At 56.0% G+C, this 19,240-nt stretch overlaps 1 protein-coding gene across 3 annotated transcripts in view; it reads left to right on the forward strand.

Annotated features, from left to right (window-relative positions):
• The window catches only part of PLCD3 (phospholipase C delta 3), a 56,403-nt gene that overhangs the window by 3,705 nt on the left and 33,458 nt on the right, over positions 1-19,240 (forward strand). Inside the window, exon 1 of one of the 3 annotated variants that reach the window (XM_043536738.1) lies at positions 16,198-16,450. The exons of the other annotated variants lie outside the window; for them this stretch is intronic. Within the exon in view, the coding sequence (XP_043392673.1) occupies positions 16,375-16,450 (76 nt within the window). The 5' untranslated portion in view covers positions 16,198-16,374. Of the gene's footprint in view, positions 1-16,197; positions 16,451-19,240 lie in introns of those variants that run through there. 3 annotated transcript variants of the gene reach the window in all.

Genomic DNA, 19,240 nt, shown 5'->3' on the forward strand with positions numbered 1-19,240 from the left:
CCAGGTACCTTGGTGGGTCTGGCCCTCAGATCGAGAGAGCTCAGGTGCCCTTTTCATTTGACGAGACTCCTGGAAGCCTTCTGGCCCAGACACCTGCAAGTGACGCATCCCTGGGCTAGCTTCCTTTCTGGCTGAGTGCCTCTGAGGCCATCAGAGAGCGATTTGTCCTGCTGCAGTGTGCTCAGCTCACGTGTGCTGGCCAGGGGGCCTGACCTGGATTACTGTGGACCCTGGCTTTGGATCCGGAGCTACTGGTGCCAGGCTGGAGCGGTTCATGGGGGACAAGGGAGTCCCAGGACTGTGCTAGTGACCACTTTGTGGAACTGCGAGTGAGTGAGCCCAGGGGCTCTGTGCTGTAGCCCAGACGTGGTTACCCCAGGCCAGGGAAAGGGTTATCCCTTGGTGGAGAGGCAGCATCTGATGGAGTCAGGGCACTGTCTGATTTTGGAAGCCGTCAGGTCACATGAAAACCGGAGCTTCTGCCCAGCCCCAGCAAGGAGCGTTCAGTTCATTTTCCCGTCGTGTGCACACCTCACCTGACAGCAGGAATGGAGCGAGGGGCAGGGGAGGGCCAGAAAGAATCCCCCTGTGGCTCATCTGAATGAGTTGCTGTGTGCCCCCTGGATCTGTACAGCAAAAGGGACTTAACCCCCTGCCCCACACAGGGGCCTGGGCTGAATAAATCTGTCTTTGGATGTGCAGAGTTTGCCCAGATTTCTCCCATCATCCTCTGCTTTCCCCCAGCCCAGCAGTGGGGCAGGGACTCCACAAGGGCTGCCCTGGGGGGGCTTGGAGGGATGGGAGGCAGAAATGCTCTTACACGTGTGTGAGAGAGAATTTCGCTCCCGTGACTGGTGCTGGATTGATACTTCCAGGGGCAAATCCTCTAGCCACAGAGCAGGCACAGCCAGGGCGAGCGCCCCCGCCCCACCTGGAGCTGAGGGATTGGGGGTGGGGGGGCAGAGACAGGGTGGAGACTGCTCAGGCTGCCCCCAGAACAGTCTCCTGGCTGGGGATTTACAAGGCAGCCACCAAACCACTTGGCATAAAGCTGGAACTCAGCAAATTGCTTCCGTTTTCTCTCCTCCCTGCCTGCCTGTGGCCCAGCCCAGACTGCTCAGGCAGGAACCAGTTTGCCATTGTCACTGTTGCCCTCCAAGCTGAAGTTTCATGGAGAAAAGCTCAGCTTGGCCTCTGGAAAAGCAGGCGGGGGGTCCTTGGCTGAGGCCCTCGGTCACGCCCAGGGGGCCCTTCCCAGGTTGCTGTTGGGAGGAGGATGCTGGACGGGTCTGAGCTGCACAGGGAGGGGGAGGAATGTGAAAGGCTGAGGTCCCTGCACTGGAGGATTGCGGAGGCGGAGGGGAGAGTGACAGTGCAGATCTGGGACACTAACAGTGAGTGGAGGGAGTCCCAGTTCCTTAGCTCACAGGGCCTGCCTGGCCATTGCCCTGCACCTCCTGCAGTCATTCACACCAGTGCAGAGGGTGCAAATTGCTCCCTTTCCTGCTTAGCAGCGTTTCACACTTACTTTGCACTGGTGTAAATGGTGACACACAGTGCTGGGCAGTGGAGAACCTGGCTCCAAATCTGTGTAACCTTCTGGACTGTCTGGCCTGCAACCGACTGGGCCGAGTGCTCTGCTGTGAAGCAGGAGACTTCTCTGTAGTTCCCGTGGCTTGTGTGTGGCTGTGCAGGGGGCAGGTGTGATTTAGGCACCCACAGGGAGTGGCGATGGAGCAGGAAGGGGCCATTGCAACCGCGTCGGCTTCTGGCCACTGGCTGGATTCTGATGCTTTAGCTGGTGTCAATCCGGAGTCACTGCACTGACTCCAGACTTACTCCGATGTCACTGAGGGTATGTCTACGCTAGGAAATTAGGTCGATTTTATAGAAGTCGATTTTTAGAAATCGATTTTATACAGTCGATTATGTATGTCCCCACTAAGCGCATTAAGTGGGCGGAGTGTGTCCTCAATACCATGGCTAGCATCGAGTCACGGAGCGGTGCACTGTGGGTAGCTATCCCACAGTTCCCACAGTCTCCGCTGCCCACTGGAATTCTGGGTTAAGCTCCCAATGCCTGATGGGGCAAAAACATTGTCGCGGGTGGTTTTGGGTACTTGTCGTCAGTCACCCCTCCGTCCCTCCCTCCCTGAAAGCAACGGCAGACAATCGTTTCGTGCCTTTTTTCCTGGGTTACCCATGCAGACGCCATAGCACGGCAAGCATGGAGCCCGCTCAGCTCACCGCTTCTGTTGTGAGCATTGTAAACACCTTGTGCATTTTCCTGGAGTATGTGCAGAACCGGGCTAAGACGCCAGCACAAGGACGATTGTGAGGAGGACATGGACACAGACGTTCCTGAAAGCACGGGCTGTGGCAGTTGGGACATCATGGTGGCAGTGGGGCTGGTTGATACAGTGGAACGCTGATTCTGGGCCCGGCAAACAAGCACAGACTGGTGGGACCGCACAGTGTTGCAGGTATGGGATGATTCACAGTGGCTGCGAAACTTTCGCATGCATAAGGCCACTCTCCTTGAACTTTGTGAGTTGCTTTCCCCTTCCCTGAAGTGCAAGAATACCAAGATGAGAGCTGCCCTGACAGTTGAGAAGCGAGTGGCGATAGCCCCGTGGAAGCTTGCAATGCCTGACTGCTACCGGTCAGTCAGGAATCAATTTGGAATGGTCAAGTCAATTGTGAAAACTGCTATGATCCAAGTAGCCAACGCAATCACTGACGTTCTGCTATCAAGGGTAATGACTCTGGGAAATGTGCAGGTCATACTGGATGGCTTTGCTGCAATGGCGTTCCCTAACTGTGGTGGGGCGATAGACAGAACACATATCCCTATCTTGCCAACCAGCACGTAAACCCCAAGGGGTACTTCTCAATGGTGCTGCAAGCACTGGTGGATCACAAGGGACATTTTACCGACATCAACGTGGGATGGCCGGGAAAGGTGCATGATGCTCACATCTTTAGGAACTCCGGGTTGTTCAAGCAGTTGCAAGAAGGGACTTACTTCCCAGACCAGAAAATTACCGTTGGGGATGTTGAAATGCCAATAGTTATCCTTGGGGACCCAGCCTACCCTTTGCTCCCATGGCTCATGAAGCCGTACAAAGGAAGCCTGAACAGTAGTCAGGAGCTGTTCAACTCTAGGCTGAGCAAGTGCAGAATGGTGGTAGAATGTGCCTTTGGACTTTTAAAAGCGCGCTGGCGCTGTTTACTGACTAGGTTAGACCTCAGCGCAACCAACATTCCCATTGTTATTGCTGCTTGCTGTGTGCTCCATAATATCTGTGAGAGTAAGGGGGAGAAGTTTATGGCGGGGTGGGAGGTTGAGGCAAATCGTCTGGCGGACGATTTTGAGCAGCCAGACACCAGGGCAATTAGAAGAGCACAGTGAGGTGTGCTGCACATCAGAGAGGCTTTGAAAACCAGTTTCATGACTGGTCAGGCCACGGTGTGACAGTTGTGTGTGTTTCTCCTTGCTGCAAACCTGCCCCCTTTGTTGATTTTAATTCCCTGTAAGCCAGCCACCCTCCCTGCTTCAATCACAGCTGGCAAAGGAAATAAAGTAACTATTAAAAAGAACAGGAGGACTTGTGGCACTTTAGAGACTAACAAATTTATTTGAGCATAAGCTTTCGTGAGCTACAGCTACAGCTCACTTCATCGGATGCATTCCACTCTAAGGTGCCACAAGTACTCATTTTCTTTCTGCGGATACAGACTAACAAGGCTGCTATCTGAAAAAAGTAACTATTGTTTTAAAACCATGCATTCTTTCTTTATTAATTAAAAAAAAAGTGAGATAACTGACAGGGTAGCCCGGGTGGGGTGGGGTGCGGGAGAAGGGAAGGACAAGGCCACATTGCTTATTGTAGCCACACTACAAATCAAAACTGTTTGAATGACAGCCTTCTGTTGTTTGGGCCATCCTCTGGAGTGGAGTGGCTGGGTGCCCGGAGCCTCCCCACCCCGCGTTCTTGGGCGTCTGGGTGAGTACGATATGGAACTTGGGGAAGAGGGTAGATGGTTATACAGTGGATGCAGCTGGAGGTCTGTGCTCTTGTTGGCTTTCCTGCAGCTCCAACAGATGCTTCATCATGTCTGTTTACTCCCCCATTAGCCTCAGCATCGCCTCCTGCCTCTTCGCGCCCACTTAATGCTTTTTTTGGCCTCTGCCACTGAATGCCTCCATGCATTAAGCTGTCAGTGCAGGAGGACTGTATGAGCTCAGAAAACATGTCATCACGAGTGTGTTTTTTTTGCCTTCTAATATGCGATAACCTCAGGGACGGAGATGATAGGGGGAGCATAGAAACATTTGCACCTGGGGGGAGATAAAAAGGGAGAGTAAAATTTAAGATGATACATTTCTGAGAACAAAAGGGAGACTCTTTTACAGTGAATCAAGCAATTCAGAGCAGATAGCACATGTGCTTTAAGTACAAGGTCGCATTTTGCCTTTTATATTGAGCACCTGCTTGTATGGTGACAAATCACACATGGCTGGGCAACAGAATTCGGTTTCCAGGCAGCCATGGTAAGCCTTTTGGTACGCGGGATTGGCATCTTACGCCTTCAGAACATGTGGGAATGGTTTCAAACTGCAACGCCATCCTTTCCCATAGCAAGCAATGCCGGTTGGGTTTCACATTTAAAAGGAGGGTTTTCGGTTTTCGGGTGGATGTGCAGCACACACCTCCCACCCCACCGCGTGGCTATTCTCTGGGATGATCCCTTTTAGCCGAGTGCAAACAACCCAGCACGAATGGGGTCCTTTTACTGTTCCTTTACAAAAATTCCCCTATTTCAACCAGGTGACAATGAATGATATCACTCTCCTGAGGCTAACGCAGAAAGATATAGGCCAAATGTTGCTTGAATGCGACAAAAACCCAGGACCATTCGCAGCCATGCTTTGTGCTGCAGTGATTCCAGACTACTTGCTACTGGCTTGGAGTGGTAAAGTGCCTTACTGTGGAGGACGAGATAAGGCAGCCCTCCCCAGAAACTTTCTGCAAAGGCTTTCAGAGTACCTCCAGGAGAGCTTCATGGAGATGTCCCTGGAGGATTCCTGCTCCATCCCCAGACACGTTAACCGACTTTTCCAGTAGCTGTACTGGCCACAAATGCATCCCAATTCTTCAGGGCAAATCAAACATTAAACACTATTGCTTCTAAACCCTGTACTGTAGTAACAAACGTGCACTCACCAGAGCTGCCTTCTCCGGCTTCAGGGTCTGGGATCCCGCCTTCGGAGGGTATTGGCTCCACGGTGATGAAAAGGTCCTGTCTGCCAGGGAGAACTGATTCACCGCTTGCCTGCTGGGCATTCTCCTCCTCCTCCTCTTCCTCATCCACAAAATCCTTCTCCCTGTTGCGTGAGACTCCCCCTTGCAGGTGTCCACGGACAGTGGTGGGGTAGTGGTAGGGTCCCCCCCAGAAGGCCATGCAGCTGATCATAGAAGTGGCATGTATGGGGCTCTGACCCGGAGTGGCCGTTTGCCTCCTTTGTCTTTTGGCAGGCTTGCCTGAGCTCCTTGACTTTCACGCGGCACTGCTGTGTGTCCCTGGTGTAGCCTCTCTCCACCATGCCCTCTGCGATTTGGGCATATATATCAGCATTTCTTCTTTCTGATTGCAGTTCGGCCTGCACAGATTCGTCTCCCCATACAGCAGTCAGATCCAGTGTCTCCCTTTTGGTCCATGCTGGAGCTCGTTTGCGATTCTGGGGGGACTGCAGGGTTGCCGCGCTGACCAAACAGGAAATGAAATTTAAAATTTCCCGGGGCTTTTCCCAGGGGCAGCTTGACCAATTTTGCCGCCCCAAGCAGTCGCTGCCGAATTGCGGCCACGGGACACAGCCGGCCGCCCTCCTCACACTGCCGCCCAAGCACCTGCTTGGAAAGCTGGTGCCTGCGGCCGGCCCTGGCTTTTTCTGCGTACCTGGCTAGTGCATCGGAGTTGAGAGTGCTGTCCAGAGTGGTCACCCTGGAGCACTCTGGGATAGCTCCCGGAGGCCAATACCGCCGAATTGCGTCTGCATGACCCCAAATTCGACCCAGCAGGGTCGATGGTAGCGCTACTCCCCTCGCCGGGGAGGAGTTCAGAAGTCGATGTTAAGAGCCCTGTAGGTCGACGGAACGGGGTTGGTTGTGTAGACGCATTCATTATAAAATCGACCTCACGCGGCTAAACTCGACCTAACCCCATAGTGTAGAGCAGGGCTGAGATCTGACTCTACCCGCAGTTAAATGCCGTGAGCTGCCACCCTATGGTAGGCCAGGGCCGGTGTAAGCGAGTGAGGCTGGCACCCAAGCGCACGTGGTGGCCAGGGCTCAGAGGGGCCGTGTGGGGAGAGGGCTGCGTGGCAGGCAGCAGGCCCGGCTGAGTGGGTGCTGCGGGGTCGGTAAGGGGCCAGTCACTGTGTCTGAGCTCCCCTCTAGCCCTGGCAGCGCTGCGTGTGTGTTGCACCTTGAGCTGCTGGCCAGGCTGCTCCGGGACTCAGAGTCCCATCAGCTCTGCCTGCGTGCGGACGAGCTCGTCAAACCAGGGCTCAGCCGGCAGGGCTGCAGCGTGTCAGCACGTGGGGCCAGACCTGCCAACCGGCTGTCCGCAGCAGCGCCGTGCCCTGCCCAGGGAGCCCCTGGAGCCAAACCGCCTCCCCCTTCCCAGGGAGGGCTCCCCGGCCTGCTGCCTGGGCCAGGCTCGCTGGGACGCATCAGGGAGATCCCAGGCACTCAGCGGAACAGGATTTTATCTGAGGTCCTGGATACAGGGTCCCCCTTCTGCCCATCCCCCATTTCCCTTGGAACCTGGGATACTGGCACTAGCAAAGGAGCAGTCGTACAGGATGGCCGGTGTGTCTGCACCCCTGCACGGTGAGTGCCTGCCTGCACGGGCTGGGTACCGGCTCTCCCTGGGGAGAGGGGCTGGTTGGGCCTTTGTGTACCCTCCGAGCCAGCCACAGTCTGGATTGAGAACACTGCTGGAAGTGCCAATCCTGTATCAGCATCACCCGAAGCCATGCCAGGAGTAGGGCTTGGGGTGGGGTGGGGGTCATCCTCTCAGGGGCTAAGCGGGATCGGGCCAGTACTTGCTGGGGTGTGGCGGGGTGAGTGCATGGGTGGCATTGCCCTGGCTGGCACCATGCCCCCGTCTGTGCTGCACGGCTGGGAGAGCGCTTTGTCAAATGGGACCAGTGCGTGCAGGGGACTTGTGGCTGCCAGCTGGCCGGCATTCCCGTATGTGCCCAGTTGTATCTAAGGGGTCAGGGGACGTCTTTTCTTTTCAAAATTAAATAAACAGTGATCCTCTAGATCAGCAACCTCAGATGACAGGTGTCAGAGCGGCAGCCGTGTCAGTCGGTATCCGCGAAAAGAACAGGAGGACTTGTGGCACCTTAGAGACCAACCAATTTATTTGAGCATGAGCTTTCGTGAGCTACAGCTCTGTAGCTTAACCTCAGATGGAGGCAGGTGGGTCAGACCAGAGCGTGTCACTGTGAATGGGGAAGACCGCGGGTTACTGGTTCTCCAATGCCAAGATGTACTTCTGGCTCCCACCCCTGCCAGGGCTGAGAACTGGAGCGGGCTGGGAGACTTTCTAGGATACGTTTATTTGTCGGAAAATGAAACCAAACCTTTTTGCAGAAAGGAGAGAGCGAGTGAGAGCCAGAGCATGGCCTGTAACAGCCGCTCGCCTGGTGGTCAGGCCCCCCCCTGCGATGGGGGAGACCGAGTGCGAGTCCTTGCCTTGAACCAGGCGGAGCAGAGCGCTGAGGCGTGGCTATGCCGGGGTGGGCTCGCTCTGCTTTCTGCAAGGTCTCGATTTCAGTCCAATGCAGAATGAAAACAAACGTTGGAACCACAACGGTTTTTGTGAGCTGGAATTCTTGTGCCTCGCCCAGCCCTCGGAGACCCTCTCACCAAAGTCAGTAAGCGGGGAGGGCGCTGAAAGGCTCTGCAGCACCCCTCTCACAGGATTAGACCCCCCTGCTGCATGCTTGTTCCCCAGAGAAGCCAAAGGCAGCCCTGGCTTGCACTTGGGGTGACCTCTGTGAGGGGTATCTGGGAACAGCAGCAGGGGGTGCGTGGCAGGCCAGCCTTCGGCTCAGGCCCTGGGAATTCATTTGGCAAGAGAAATATTATTGTTCTGGGCAGTCAGCACCCAGCCACCATTGTTTTGAAGGCTGCATGTGCTCTGCACATTAGCGCCCAGGCAGCTCGCAGGGGGATGCTTCGCCCTGGAGCCTGGACTTGTGCTAATGCTCTCACGCGCGTGTGTAAGTGAGTATGCCTGGGCATATATACGTGCGTCTGTGAGTCCGTGTATGGACATGTATGTGTGTGTCCCTCAAAGGTGCTGCACCTAGGGGTGCTGGGGGCTGCTGCAGCCCCTGGCCTGAGGCGGTTTCCATCACATGCAGGGTTTGCAGTTTGGTTCAGCGGCTCTCAGCGCCCCCCACTCTACACTTTGCCCCAGCCCCCGGCTGGGCGCGTGTGTGGCCGTGTGCTGCTGTGCTGACTGGGGCTCCGTCTGGTGACAGCTGTGAGCAGTCTCGGGTGGGAGGCGGGAAGCAGGCGCCAGGGCGGGAGCAGCCTGCTGTGGGCTGGAGGAGTGAGGGGCAAACGCGGAGGACGCTTTGGCTGAAGTTTGTGGTGAGTGCCCGGGGGCTGTGCCAGGGGAGGGTCCAGCCCAGCGCACTACCCCCGGCGTGGATGCTCAGACACACCCGCCCCTGCTGAGCGGAGCAGTGCAGCGGGGAGGGAGGAATTCCTCCCCTTGGGAGGGATGGGGAGGCATGTCACAGCTCCGGGGTTAATCGCAGTCCTTCCTAACCCGCCTGGCATGGAGCACCTGGCAGGACAGGCGCTGCCCTGGCATACGAGGGAGTTTGCTTCTGTGTCTGCCAACGCATCTGTGCACTGGGCTCATTCGGCTCGAACAGTCGAAACAAGGGCAGCCCAAACCGATCCCCATGCAGCATTGCCCTGACAGGACCCTCTACCAGCTCCACGCGCCCTTCCTCAGCCGCTCGACCCCACTCTGAGGGGCACCAGCCCTGTGAGGTGCTTGGCTCAGTGTCCCTGGGGGCACCAGAGGGGCAGGGGAGCTGTGCACAGGAGAGGGATGCATTAGCTGGAACACCTTGCCTCTCTGTAGAGCTTCTCATCCGTTTTACACACGTCCCTGCATTCAGCTCCCAGCCCCCAGGGGATGCAGGGAGCGTGACCCCTGGTTCGGGATGTGGGCGACAGCCTGCCCCTGTCAGTGCCCGAGACACCCAGTGAGTTCGTGGTGGAGCCAGGACCAGAACCAGCCTACGGGCTCCCGCTCCTGTGCTAAGCAGCTGCCGCACCTACCAGGGTGCCAGGTCGAGGGGCCTAAACACACCTGCTGCGGAGCTCTGTGTAGCTGGTCTGCAGTGATGGGACACTGGCCCGTGCTGCCATGGGGTGCCCGAGGAGGAATGCAGAACACCAGTCAGGAAGGGGTTAATAGACACTCCCTCCAACAGGAGACACTGACAAAGCCCAGACCAGCCGGATGTGAGATCAGCCCCCAAATCCTTCCCAGCCGGGCGGTGGGGAGGAGAACTCTTCACCTGGCTCCACGTCCTCCGTGCCGTGACGGGCCCTGAGAGCCAGGCCAGCTTGGGCACATACCAACAATGCCGATCGTGCCTAAGCCGAGCAGAGATCCTGGTGCCATGACCCCTCGGGGGCCCGGCCTCTCCAGAATGCCCGGGGCCAAAGATGTGATGTAACACGGGGCTAAAAATAGCCTCTTACGTAACTCGCATACGCCCAGGCAGGGGCCATGGGCACGTGCACGTCATATCACACCCAAAGAGCTAATTGAAATAGACGCTCTGCAGGATGCAGCAGGGTTAATTACAGCCTAATGAGGCCTATATATGAGATGATCCTAATGAGCGAGTTATTATAACAGAGCCGTCACTTCCGGTTGCGTGGAGGAGAATGTGCAGAGCGTCATGTTCTGAGTCCTGGGCTGCAGGCGTGGCGGGGTGCAGGAGGGAATTCGGGGCTGGGCTGGAGCAGGGTGATGCCAACAGCCAGAGCTTTGGGCTCTCTGGCAAGGGCCAGTGGAGTCCAAGGAGCTCTGCGAAGATTTTTAGGTGCTGCAGGAAGTGACGCCCATAGGGTCCAGATTGACAGGTCCCTGCAGCCTACTGATTGGCCCATGCTCATTATTTAACCCTGGAGGGTGGCCCAGGCTGTTGGCAGATTGCCAGCCTTCCACCCAGCCTGACTTTGACTCTGAGCCTGATTCCACCCTGGGGACTACCTCTGATCTCTGGCTCCGACCCCCGCCTGACCGTGGCTCTTGCAGCTTGCTCTGATCCCTGCGTGCTGACTGTCCTGCCTTGTGGGCGCCAGCCCAGCTGTGACCGCTAGGCCTGACTGCCAAGGCCCCGTCCCTGACGTGTACATACTTACGAGGGGCACTGTCACAACCAGGGCGAGGGTGGGCAGGCCAGTGCTAGAGTCCAGGTGCCTAGGTCAGGGCTTAGAACTGGGGCTGGAGTCTAGGACCAATGCCAGGGGGCAGGAATGGAGCCGGGGCACAGGGGGCAAAGCCAGTGTCTGTGTCGAGCGTCAGAGTCCATGTGCTGAAGTCCAAGCCAGCTGAGATGCAGGTCCCTCGCTGCGGCTGGCTGGGAGTGAGTCCTCGCTGCACGGACGCTGCCGGGAACGCCTCCTGGGCTTACCTCGGGCGCCGGGAGCAAGCGGGGCGTGGGGGAAGCTGTCAGGCCAGCCTTTGGATGTGCTCCGGCCTGTGGAGTTCCTCTCCGCGGGTCGAGGTAGCAAAGCAGGCAGCCCGACCATGGCTGCCGGGTGGCAGCACAGCGGCATTAGCTGGTACAGAGCCGGGTTCGAGTCCAACCCTGCAGACCCTCATGGGCACGTCTGCTGAGATGGCTCTGGGGCAGGCTCACGAGGGTCCTGCCCTGTCGTAAGCAGCTGCTGGCTTTTGGTGTCTCCAGTTTGAGCTGCCCAGCATGAAACCCAGAGGGATGGATTCCTCAAACCGCTCAGCCTGGGCCCCTGTGAGAACTGACCCTGACCTGGGGGCCGAGCTCTTAGCGGCGTGGCCCTGAGCCCTTTCTGATCTGAGGCTCCACCGGCCTGGTGGTGCCGGCTGCTGCACAGACTCTGAGCGAGAGCCAGGCCGTGCCCTGAGGCCTGTACAGTCTGAACAGACTAGACAGGCAGAAGGCGACAGGCCATGAGACTCGCCCAGGGGATTCCTGTGATTTATAATTGTTTTTACTTTCCGTGGTTAGACATTTTAAAGGAAGAAATCCATGTTCGCCTGCAGGCGGGTCACACCACGGCCCTCTGAGCCAGTTCGGCGTCGTAGGCACCTCTCTGGCCCCATCACTCTCCTAGCATGTCACGGCTTTCAATGTCTTTCCCCACAACGCCCGGGGGGCAGCACAGTGCTCTTATCCCTATTGTGCAGGAGGGACACTGAGGCATGGGAAGGCGAGGAGACTTGCCTAAGGTCACACAGGAAGCCTGTGGCAGAGTGGGGAATTGAAGTCTGGTTTCCAACATCCCTCCGAGTGCCCTAACCACTTGGCCATGTTTCTGCTCTGCAGCTGAGGCTTGCTATCTGTATGCTGACCTGGCAGTCATGAGCAGAGTGTCTGAGCCTCTCGGCTATTTGTGGGTTTAGTCTCACAACTCCTCTATGAGCTTGGGAAATCTTATCCCCATTGTACAGAAGAGGAACTAAGGCACAAGGTAGATTAAGTGACTCAGCCAGGGTGACACAGCACGTCAGTGGCTGAGCCAGAACCGGAGCCAGGTTTCCTGAGTCCCAGGACCATCCATTTCACATTAAAAGCAGTAACGGACCATACACAAAATGGAAATTGACTTTGTGGATTTCCATTGTCTCAGATCAGGGGAGTGCAGGGCAGGAGGGGTGGGGCAAACAAACATCTAAACCAGCAGAAAGTTGGTTTAATCTAAAAAAAGATTAATCTCTGATGTTAGGACCAGAGGCAAAGAAAGTGACTGTGGTTTCCTTACACTGGGTGTCCCTTTAAAATGCCTTGGGAATCTAGTTTCACAGAGGACAGAAAATGCAAGAATTAAGGGTCTGTAACTGACTTCGTTTTTGGAGAACAGCTGGAAAAGTCTTAGCGTGGCTGAGCCCAGGGTGTGCTTACGCCGCTGCTCCTGCCAGCGAGAGGGGCCCCCTGTGACCAAAGCCCCAGGCTCAGGGGCAAAGACCGAACGGGCTTTGAGCATTTCAGTCGTAGCCCTGGTGGTACCTTCCGGTGCCTGTGACCTCACGTGACCTCTGCAGTGGTTTCTCTGTTCCCATCTGCCTGGCTTCGTTCCCCTTCCCCACCTGGAATAAAGAACAATTTATGGCCGGCAGACTGGCCAAACAATTTTTCTGCCGCATCTGAACTGCCGTTCTCAGCAAGAGCAGCAGTTTGGACAGCAGGCCCAGTGACTCACCTCCATTTCCTGCATTACTCAGAGGCTTCCAGTGGTGCCTCCAGCCCACACGAGGCCCGGGCCCAGGGAAGAGAAGGAAAGACTGACCCGATGGGCTGGTTGTGGACAATTCCATTTGGGATCTTTTTCCTGGGCAGCTCCCCGTGGCAGAGAGCATGAAAACGAGGAGTGAGTTTGTGGCCTGGGTTGCGATATGAGATCAGTAGCCACCCATCTCCCTGCCTGAGCCACCCTGACCTCACACCGTATTGTTACGGCAGTAACGCCCAGCATGGCCCCGCTGAGATCAGGGCCCCCTTGCGCCAGGCAGCACCCATGCACATCCAGAGAGACCGGCCCTGCTCCACTGACAACACTGACAGAGTGGGGGAGAGGGTGAAGTGACATGGCCGAGGTCACAGGGCAGGTCAGTGGCAAGGCTGGGAATGGAGCCCAGGTGTTCTAACTTGCAGGCCAGCAGGCTGGCTGCTGGACTGCTTTGTGGCTGTGCGAGGCCTTTGAATAAGGAATCACTAGCTGAGAATTCTCTGCTTGGCCCTGCCAGGGCAGCACCTTGCCTACAATGTGCAGGGCCAAGGGGAATGGGCTGCCACCTCTGAGGAACAAAACCCAGGACCTCCAGGAACCCATAAAACTGGACAGCTGGCAGCACGCACTGAGCACCCTTCTGGGGTTCCTGGGACAGCTCCCTCGAAAAAGGGACGAGTCTGGGAGAACCTGGAGGGGAACCTGGCCTGTGTGTGAGCTAGTGGGTGACTGTGAGTCTGCATGTGCGCCGGTGTAAAACGGGAGGGAGAGACGATGTTAAAAGGAAAACAAGCAGATATTTTCTGCTGAACTAGCCCCTCCCCAGCTTGAGGGTCTGGCACTCCCTACGTGGGGTCCCAGGGAGTTTCTCCTTGCTTCCTTGACCCCTGTGAGCTCTGCAGATTGACAGGCCCCTTGAGATGGTGGCGCATTGGCCCCAGGCATATTGCAGCAATGTTTACCAACTGGGCACAGAGTGTCAACACTCCGCCAGCCCTCAGCCTGGGCACATGCCATCCATGTGACTGCCTGCCTACCGCTCCCCGAGGGGCTGGAGAGAATGATCCCTAGCAGGGGCAGTCATGGAGCCAGTATGGTGTAGTGGATAGAGCACTGGCCTGGCACTCAGGAGTCCTGAGTCTGCTACTGAGCTCTCCTGTGATCTTGGAATAGTCCCTTCCCCCAGCACCCTTTGTCTGGTCTAATTTGGTTGTAAGCTCGTCAAGGCAGGGACAGCCTCTTTGTATGTGTACATATAGATCCCAGCATCCTGGGGACCTCTAGATGTTACTGTAATAATTCAGACAGATGCCTCCCTCTTATTAATATGCTGAGGTGACTAGTGGTCAGTGTTGTCCTCCTGTGATGGGATCCCTGGGGTACAACCTGGAACTGGGGTGCCGCTGTGCCTCCTTAACTCTCCAGCCTGGGCTGACTCACAGTGTTTTGCTCGTGACAAGCAGCAAGCCCCTCCAGGCGCTGTGATCACTCAGCACCACAGCACGTGGAGCCCCCCACTCAGCTAGATTGCATGAATGCTCCAAAAACCGCGCATGAATCACACAGAGAAAGGCACCAGCCAATTCTCTCGAGCCTGGCATGCCAGGAATAGACTGTCTTTCCCTGGTCAGAAGCCTGATCAGTGTAAGTTCATTACCCAGTCCGCCCCTCCCTCGTTGCGGAAAGGACACATACTAGCCTTTGTATCTGAGCTAAGATTTCCCAAGCACTTCCACCAGAACACACTGCTTTAGGTAAAATATAAAACAGATTTATTAACTACAGAACGATCGATTTTAAGTGATTATAGGTGAGAGGCACAAAAGGTCAGAGATAGTTACCAAAGAAAATAAAAGGTAAGCACACAGTCTAAATCTTAAACCTTATTACACTAGGCAGTATTTGGATCAAGCAGTTTTATCACTCCAAGGAATGTTGTAGGTAGGTTACAGTTCTTAATACACAGGCTTCCCCTTGAAGCCTGGGCAACTCTCCTCAGTTCAAGTCTTTGTCTTCCCAGCATCCTTGTTGCTTCCAGCATTGGTGGGTGAAGAGAAAGGTAAAAGCATGATGCCACTGTCCCTTACTTTATCTCCTCAGTCCAGGTGCCTGGAAGACACTAGCCCAAGACATGTCCTGGTGGGCTTTGCTGAGTCACAGAGTTGAGCAACCCCCCCGCCCGCCCTTGTGTGATGCTTGTGCAGCTTTCTTACAGCATTGTAAATCCCTTCTTTACAACTCCCCTGCTGACTAATGGTCATTTAACACCCTCCTGGGAGCGGATCCTCTCTGTTGTCACTGGGGAACTGACAGTGGATGACTCTCAAACTTACCACATTTCTGTATTTCTGTAACAACCATATGGCACAATCTCATACCTTCATACACACTAAGGATATACATATTTGGACAGAACAATGGGTTTCAACAGATCATGACCTTTCCTGTGATATCTTCTATGACATGCTTTGTATGAAATATATCATAATTATATGACAGGGGAAAATATGGGGGGTCCAGGGTGCTGCTTTGAGGTGCAGAGTGCTATGGGGAAACCAAGGCACAGAGCAGAGAAATGACTTGCCCAAGGCAAGCTGATGGCAGTCAGAATTAAAACTCAGGCGTGCCAGCTCCCAGTACCATAATCTATCCACAGCCTCTTCACTGGGCTGGTGTTAGATATTTACTTTGCCCAGTATTACGGTTCAGTCCAGGAGTGAACGGGTTAACGGTCACACACTGGGCTGCTAAGGGGAGTCCTTGTCTGCTGCTTTCTGATTGGCTAGAAGGGCTTGGGAACAGCACAAGTAAGGTAGCCCGAGGCAGCCTGTGCTCCACATTCAGGGCCAGGGTTACACATGGGCCAAGGAACCCGAAGATGCAGGGAGGTGCCTGGTGGGGTTTGCAAAAGTTAGTCCCCGTGTTTGCAGACCCAGCATTGCAAAACAAGATTGCAGAGAGACGACAGAGGGTCTCTGAAGCGAACAGCTGCTCCATTAGCTTTCTGGGTATAGCCAGATGCCCTTATCTGGGGAGCTGTTTATAACTAGCTGGGACAGTCCAGCAGTATTTTTAGAGTCTCCCATCGCGGCTCTGGCAGTGTTCAGAACAGCAGCTCCGCTTGTCACCACCTGACCTCTGGGGAGCCGGGAGCCGGGAGCCAGAGCGGCTGGAGAAATGGGCTGGCTTCCAATCCGCGTGGCCTGCTGGACCCATCACTAAACTCCTCCAGAATTCTCTGTACCTAAATCCTGCCCCGCCCAGGGAAATGCTGTGGTTTTACTGCATAGGAAGGAGAGCCGGGCTTGGGGATGGGGCCGTGGATTCAACAGCCTTTGACCCCCCACCCCCCACGTAGCAAGAGTGGTGGAGCAGCAGCAGCCACAGAGGGACGTGGAGCCTTTTCCATTGCACAAGCTGTAGGGGTAGGAATCCACCCCCCAGAGCTCCTTCACCCAGGCTCCTGGACTGGAATCAGGTGCAGGGACTTGTGGTAGACGTTTGCAATCCTTCCCCCGGCGCGGTCGCTGGAGGGCCCTTGCCTCGGCAGTGCTGATTTGCGTGGCTATTTCTCCCTCATAGAATTTTTTTGCATCTGTTCCCAAGGGGATAAAACTGCCCCGGAGAACACTGAGCAGGGTTGAGCCAGAGCTGCCAGGAACAATCTGGATCAGAGGGTGCCCTTATGTAAAGCTCCCCCACCAAGCTGGCCCAGTAAAATCCTCTTGAAGGCAAAGAGCAAAGGGATGCTGGTGGGGGCAGCAGAGCTGGAAGCTGAGGCGGAAGTAAGGAGCCGTGTCCTCTCCCAGTGGAGCTGGCTGCTGGAGGAATGTGCAGGATCAACACAGAGCCCGTGTTTAGACAGGAGGCGCTGAGTGTTTTTGGCCAGCGAGAGATGGTGTCAGGTGAGGAGAGGACAGCGAAAGTGGGGAGGCCAGAGCCCAGGTGTCCAGAGGTACAAGCCAGGCCAGTCCCCTGCAGCAGGCCTGGCTCAGCCTCGGGATGGCCCAGCCTCCTCGCACCCTTCATCTCTCCCCTCTCGGGGCTGGGGCCAGCTTGGGCAGTGCCCTGGGAGAGCCAGCGGCCAAACCCTGCTGCTCTTGGTTTGCCAGAACTCCCGCTGCCGTGCTCACGGGCAGGGCAGAGCCGGCTCTGTGTGTGAACGCGAACGGCCCAGCGCGGGAGGGGCCAGGGGAGGATGGCCTGGATGTGCCCTGGGTGGTGAGTCTGTGCCAGAGGCAGGGACAGGGATAGCCATGGGGGCTCTCACAGCACTGGGGTTTCTGAGTGCTGGGCTGGAGCTGGCCTCCTAAATTAACCCTTCAAAGACTGTAGGCCTCAGAATAATCCTTTGCCCTTGGCTAGCCCCTTTTCACGGAGGATTCCAGGCACTGCAGATTGGTGAGTCACGCAGGAGTGAAGGCTCAGGTGTGGCCGGGAGCTGGGCGAAGGGGGGCCAAAGGAGTAAAGTGATCTGCCCTGTGTCCCTGGGGGGAGTGCCTTGCAGTGGGGGAGGAAGTCCTGGGTGCGAGGGGCTGCGGCGCTGCCTGGGCCCTGTGGGCATGGCTGGGATGGCGTTTGCAGCCTCTGGTAGTTCTAGACGCTGGGTTGCAGTTTCCATCTGTTGGCATCAGTGCTGAATGCGGCCCCCCCGTCTGTGCTAGCACCACAAGCCAAGCCCACTCGGGGGGGAGTTGGAGTGGCAGTTCTTTCGTAAGTCTCCATGAGGACTGGAGCTTTCAGCATTTGCAGTGAAGGGGAGGGAGCAGCGTAGTGAAGCACAGGCCTGAATATCACTCAGGACGCCTGGGTTCTATTCCTGGCTCTGCTCCTGCCTCTCTGTGTGACCTTGTGCAAGTCACTGCACCCCTCTTTGTCTCAGTTTCCCCATCTAGGAACTGGGGATAATAATGACCTGCCTCCCAGGAGAGGAGTGAGGGTTAGTTAACTTGTGTGTGTAAGGTGCTTTGGAGTCTCTGTGACAGAGCTAACTCAGTGCTGAGTAGGGGGGTCAGTCTGGGCCTGGCTGGGAAGCAGAGCTGGGAATTACGCCTGGCCGGTGAGTTTCCAGCCTGGTTCTTGCACTGGTTTAAACCCTTGTCACGCTCCTTAGTGTGCTCGGAAAGCATGGGGTGGAGCCCCTGGGCAGGCTGCTCATTGCACGGCTCTGCAAAGTGCAACCGCGGAGAAGGGTCTGAAGGTAACACGGGAGAGCGATGCTCTGGGGACACAGACAGGAGCTGGCTCAGGAGGCACCGCTTGGCCAGATGTGAATCAGTGTGGAACACACAATCCTGACCAGGGGCAGGCTCAGGGCTCCAGTGAGCCAGAGGCAAAGATTGCTCAACCCTCCAGGGCTGAATCTAGGACCTGCGATCACAGAGTAAACTCCAAAAGTGGCCAGAGGTGCTTTCCCTGCTCTGGAAGTGGAGAGCGGAGGGGTTTTTGTGGGCTGGGAGGGGAGCAGGGACTGCCCCCCAAAGCCACTGTAAGAGACCAAGGGTAGATAACTGGGGCGTGGGGCATGCTGTGGATCTCAGAGAGCCTGACCCAGTTTCCACTGAGATCAACAGGAGTCTTTTCCCTGGCTTCCAGGGGAGCTGGATCGGGCCCTTATGCGGCTGGGCTCTGTTCTAACACCACTGGATGGCACCTGGGGTGTTCCAGCTGCCTCCAGCGGATGCCTCCAGCGGGCTGCTTGAAACAGGACTCTACGGGGCCAGGAGCGGAAGGCGTTTGCTCCGCTTTAATCATCACAGGTTAAGTAGTTTTGTTTCTTCCCTGTTCCTGCCTTCAGTCAGCCCAAGCATTGGCAGAGGCCCGTAATCTGGACTCTGACACATTTCCCCACTGGGAGCCTGAGCCCTTCAAGTGAGTGGAAGTGTTTCCATGGAGTGGGAGCAGGGTCAGAGTGAGTCAGTCTCTCTCTTGCTTTCATTCTCGTGTCCAGCAGTGTGGGCCTTGCCGAGTGCACTGGGCGATGCAGGGGGTGGGGCTGGGGGCAGCCGTGTGCCTGGGCCTTTCTGATCAGTGTGCTCATTCATCAAAAGGCTTCGGAACCTTGGCACACGAAAAGGGACCCTGTAATCTGGGCAGTGTCGGGCCCGGGGGGAGATTTGTTCATGTTTCCATTCCATGAGGGAGAAATCACGTACAAGAAGCAATGGAAACTGAGTTTACTCCCCATTTCTGGCTATTTCCCTGACAAGCCAGTGATGGATTTTCCATGGCCCTTGAATTTCCATATAGTTTGATGAGTTTAAGAGACACTGGGCCTGGTACTCCTCTCCCTTCCCCCAGTTTTACCCCTGGGTAACTCCATTGGCTCAGTGCAGTGCCTCCCGCTCTATGCCTGCGTCAAAGGAGAACCAAACCCACCAGTCAGAGAACAATCCTCTGTTCCAAACCACTTCCTCGCCCTGTGCTGTTTGCAGCACCAGCTGTCTGCAGCGGGGAGGAACTGCAGAGCCAAGCTTACTTCTCACCATGCATGTGGCTTGTTTGTGTCTTGCCTTTCGCTCCGCATAGACAGGGAAACTAGGCTGGCAGTGTTTCTAGTCAGTTTCACTTCCTTCTTCCCCTGCTAGGGCAGAGAGCTGGGTCACCTTCCATGGGGGAGGTTTAAGACTGGGAATCTCATCGGAGCCTGAGGGAGTTTGGTGCCCAAATCCCAGTGAAATTCCCTGCCCACCTTG

This window comes from Chelonia mydas, chromosome 27 (genome assembly GCF_015237465.2).
Source record: "Chelonia mydas isolate rCheMyd1 chromosome 27, rCheMyd1.pri.v2, whole genome shotgun sequence".
NCBI lineage: Eukaryota > Metazoa > Chordata > Testudines > Cheloniidae > Chelonia > Chelonia mydas.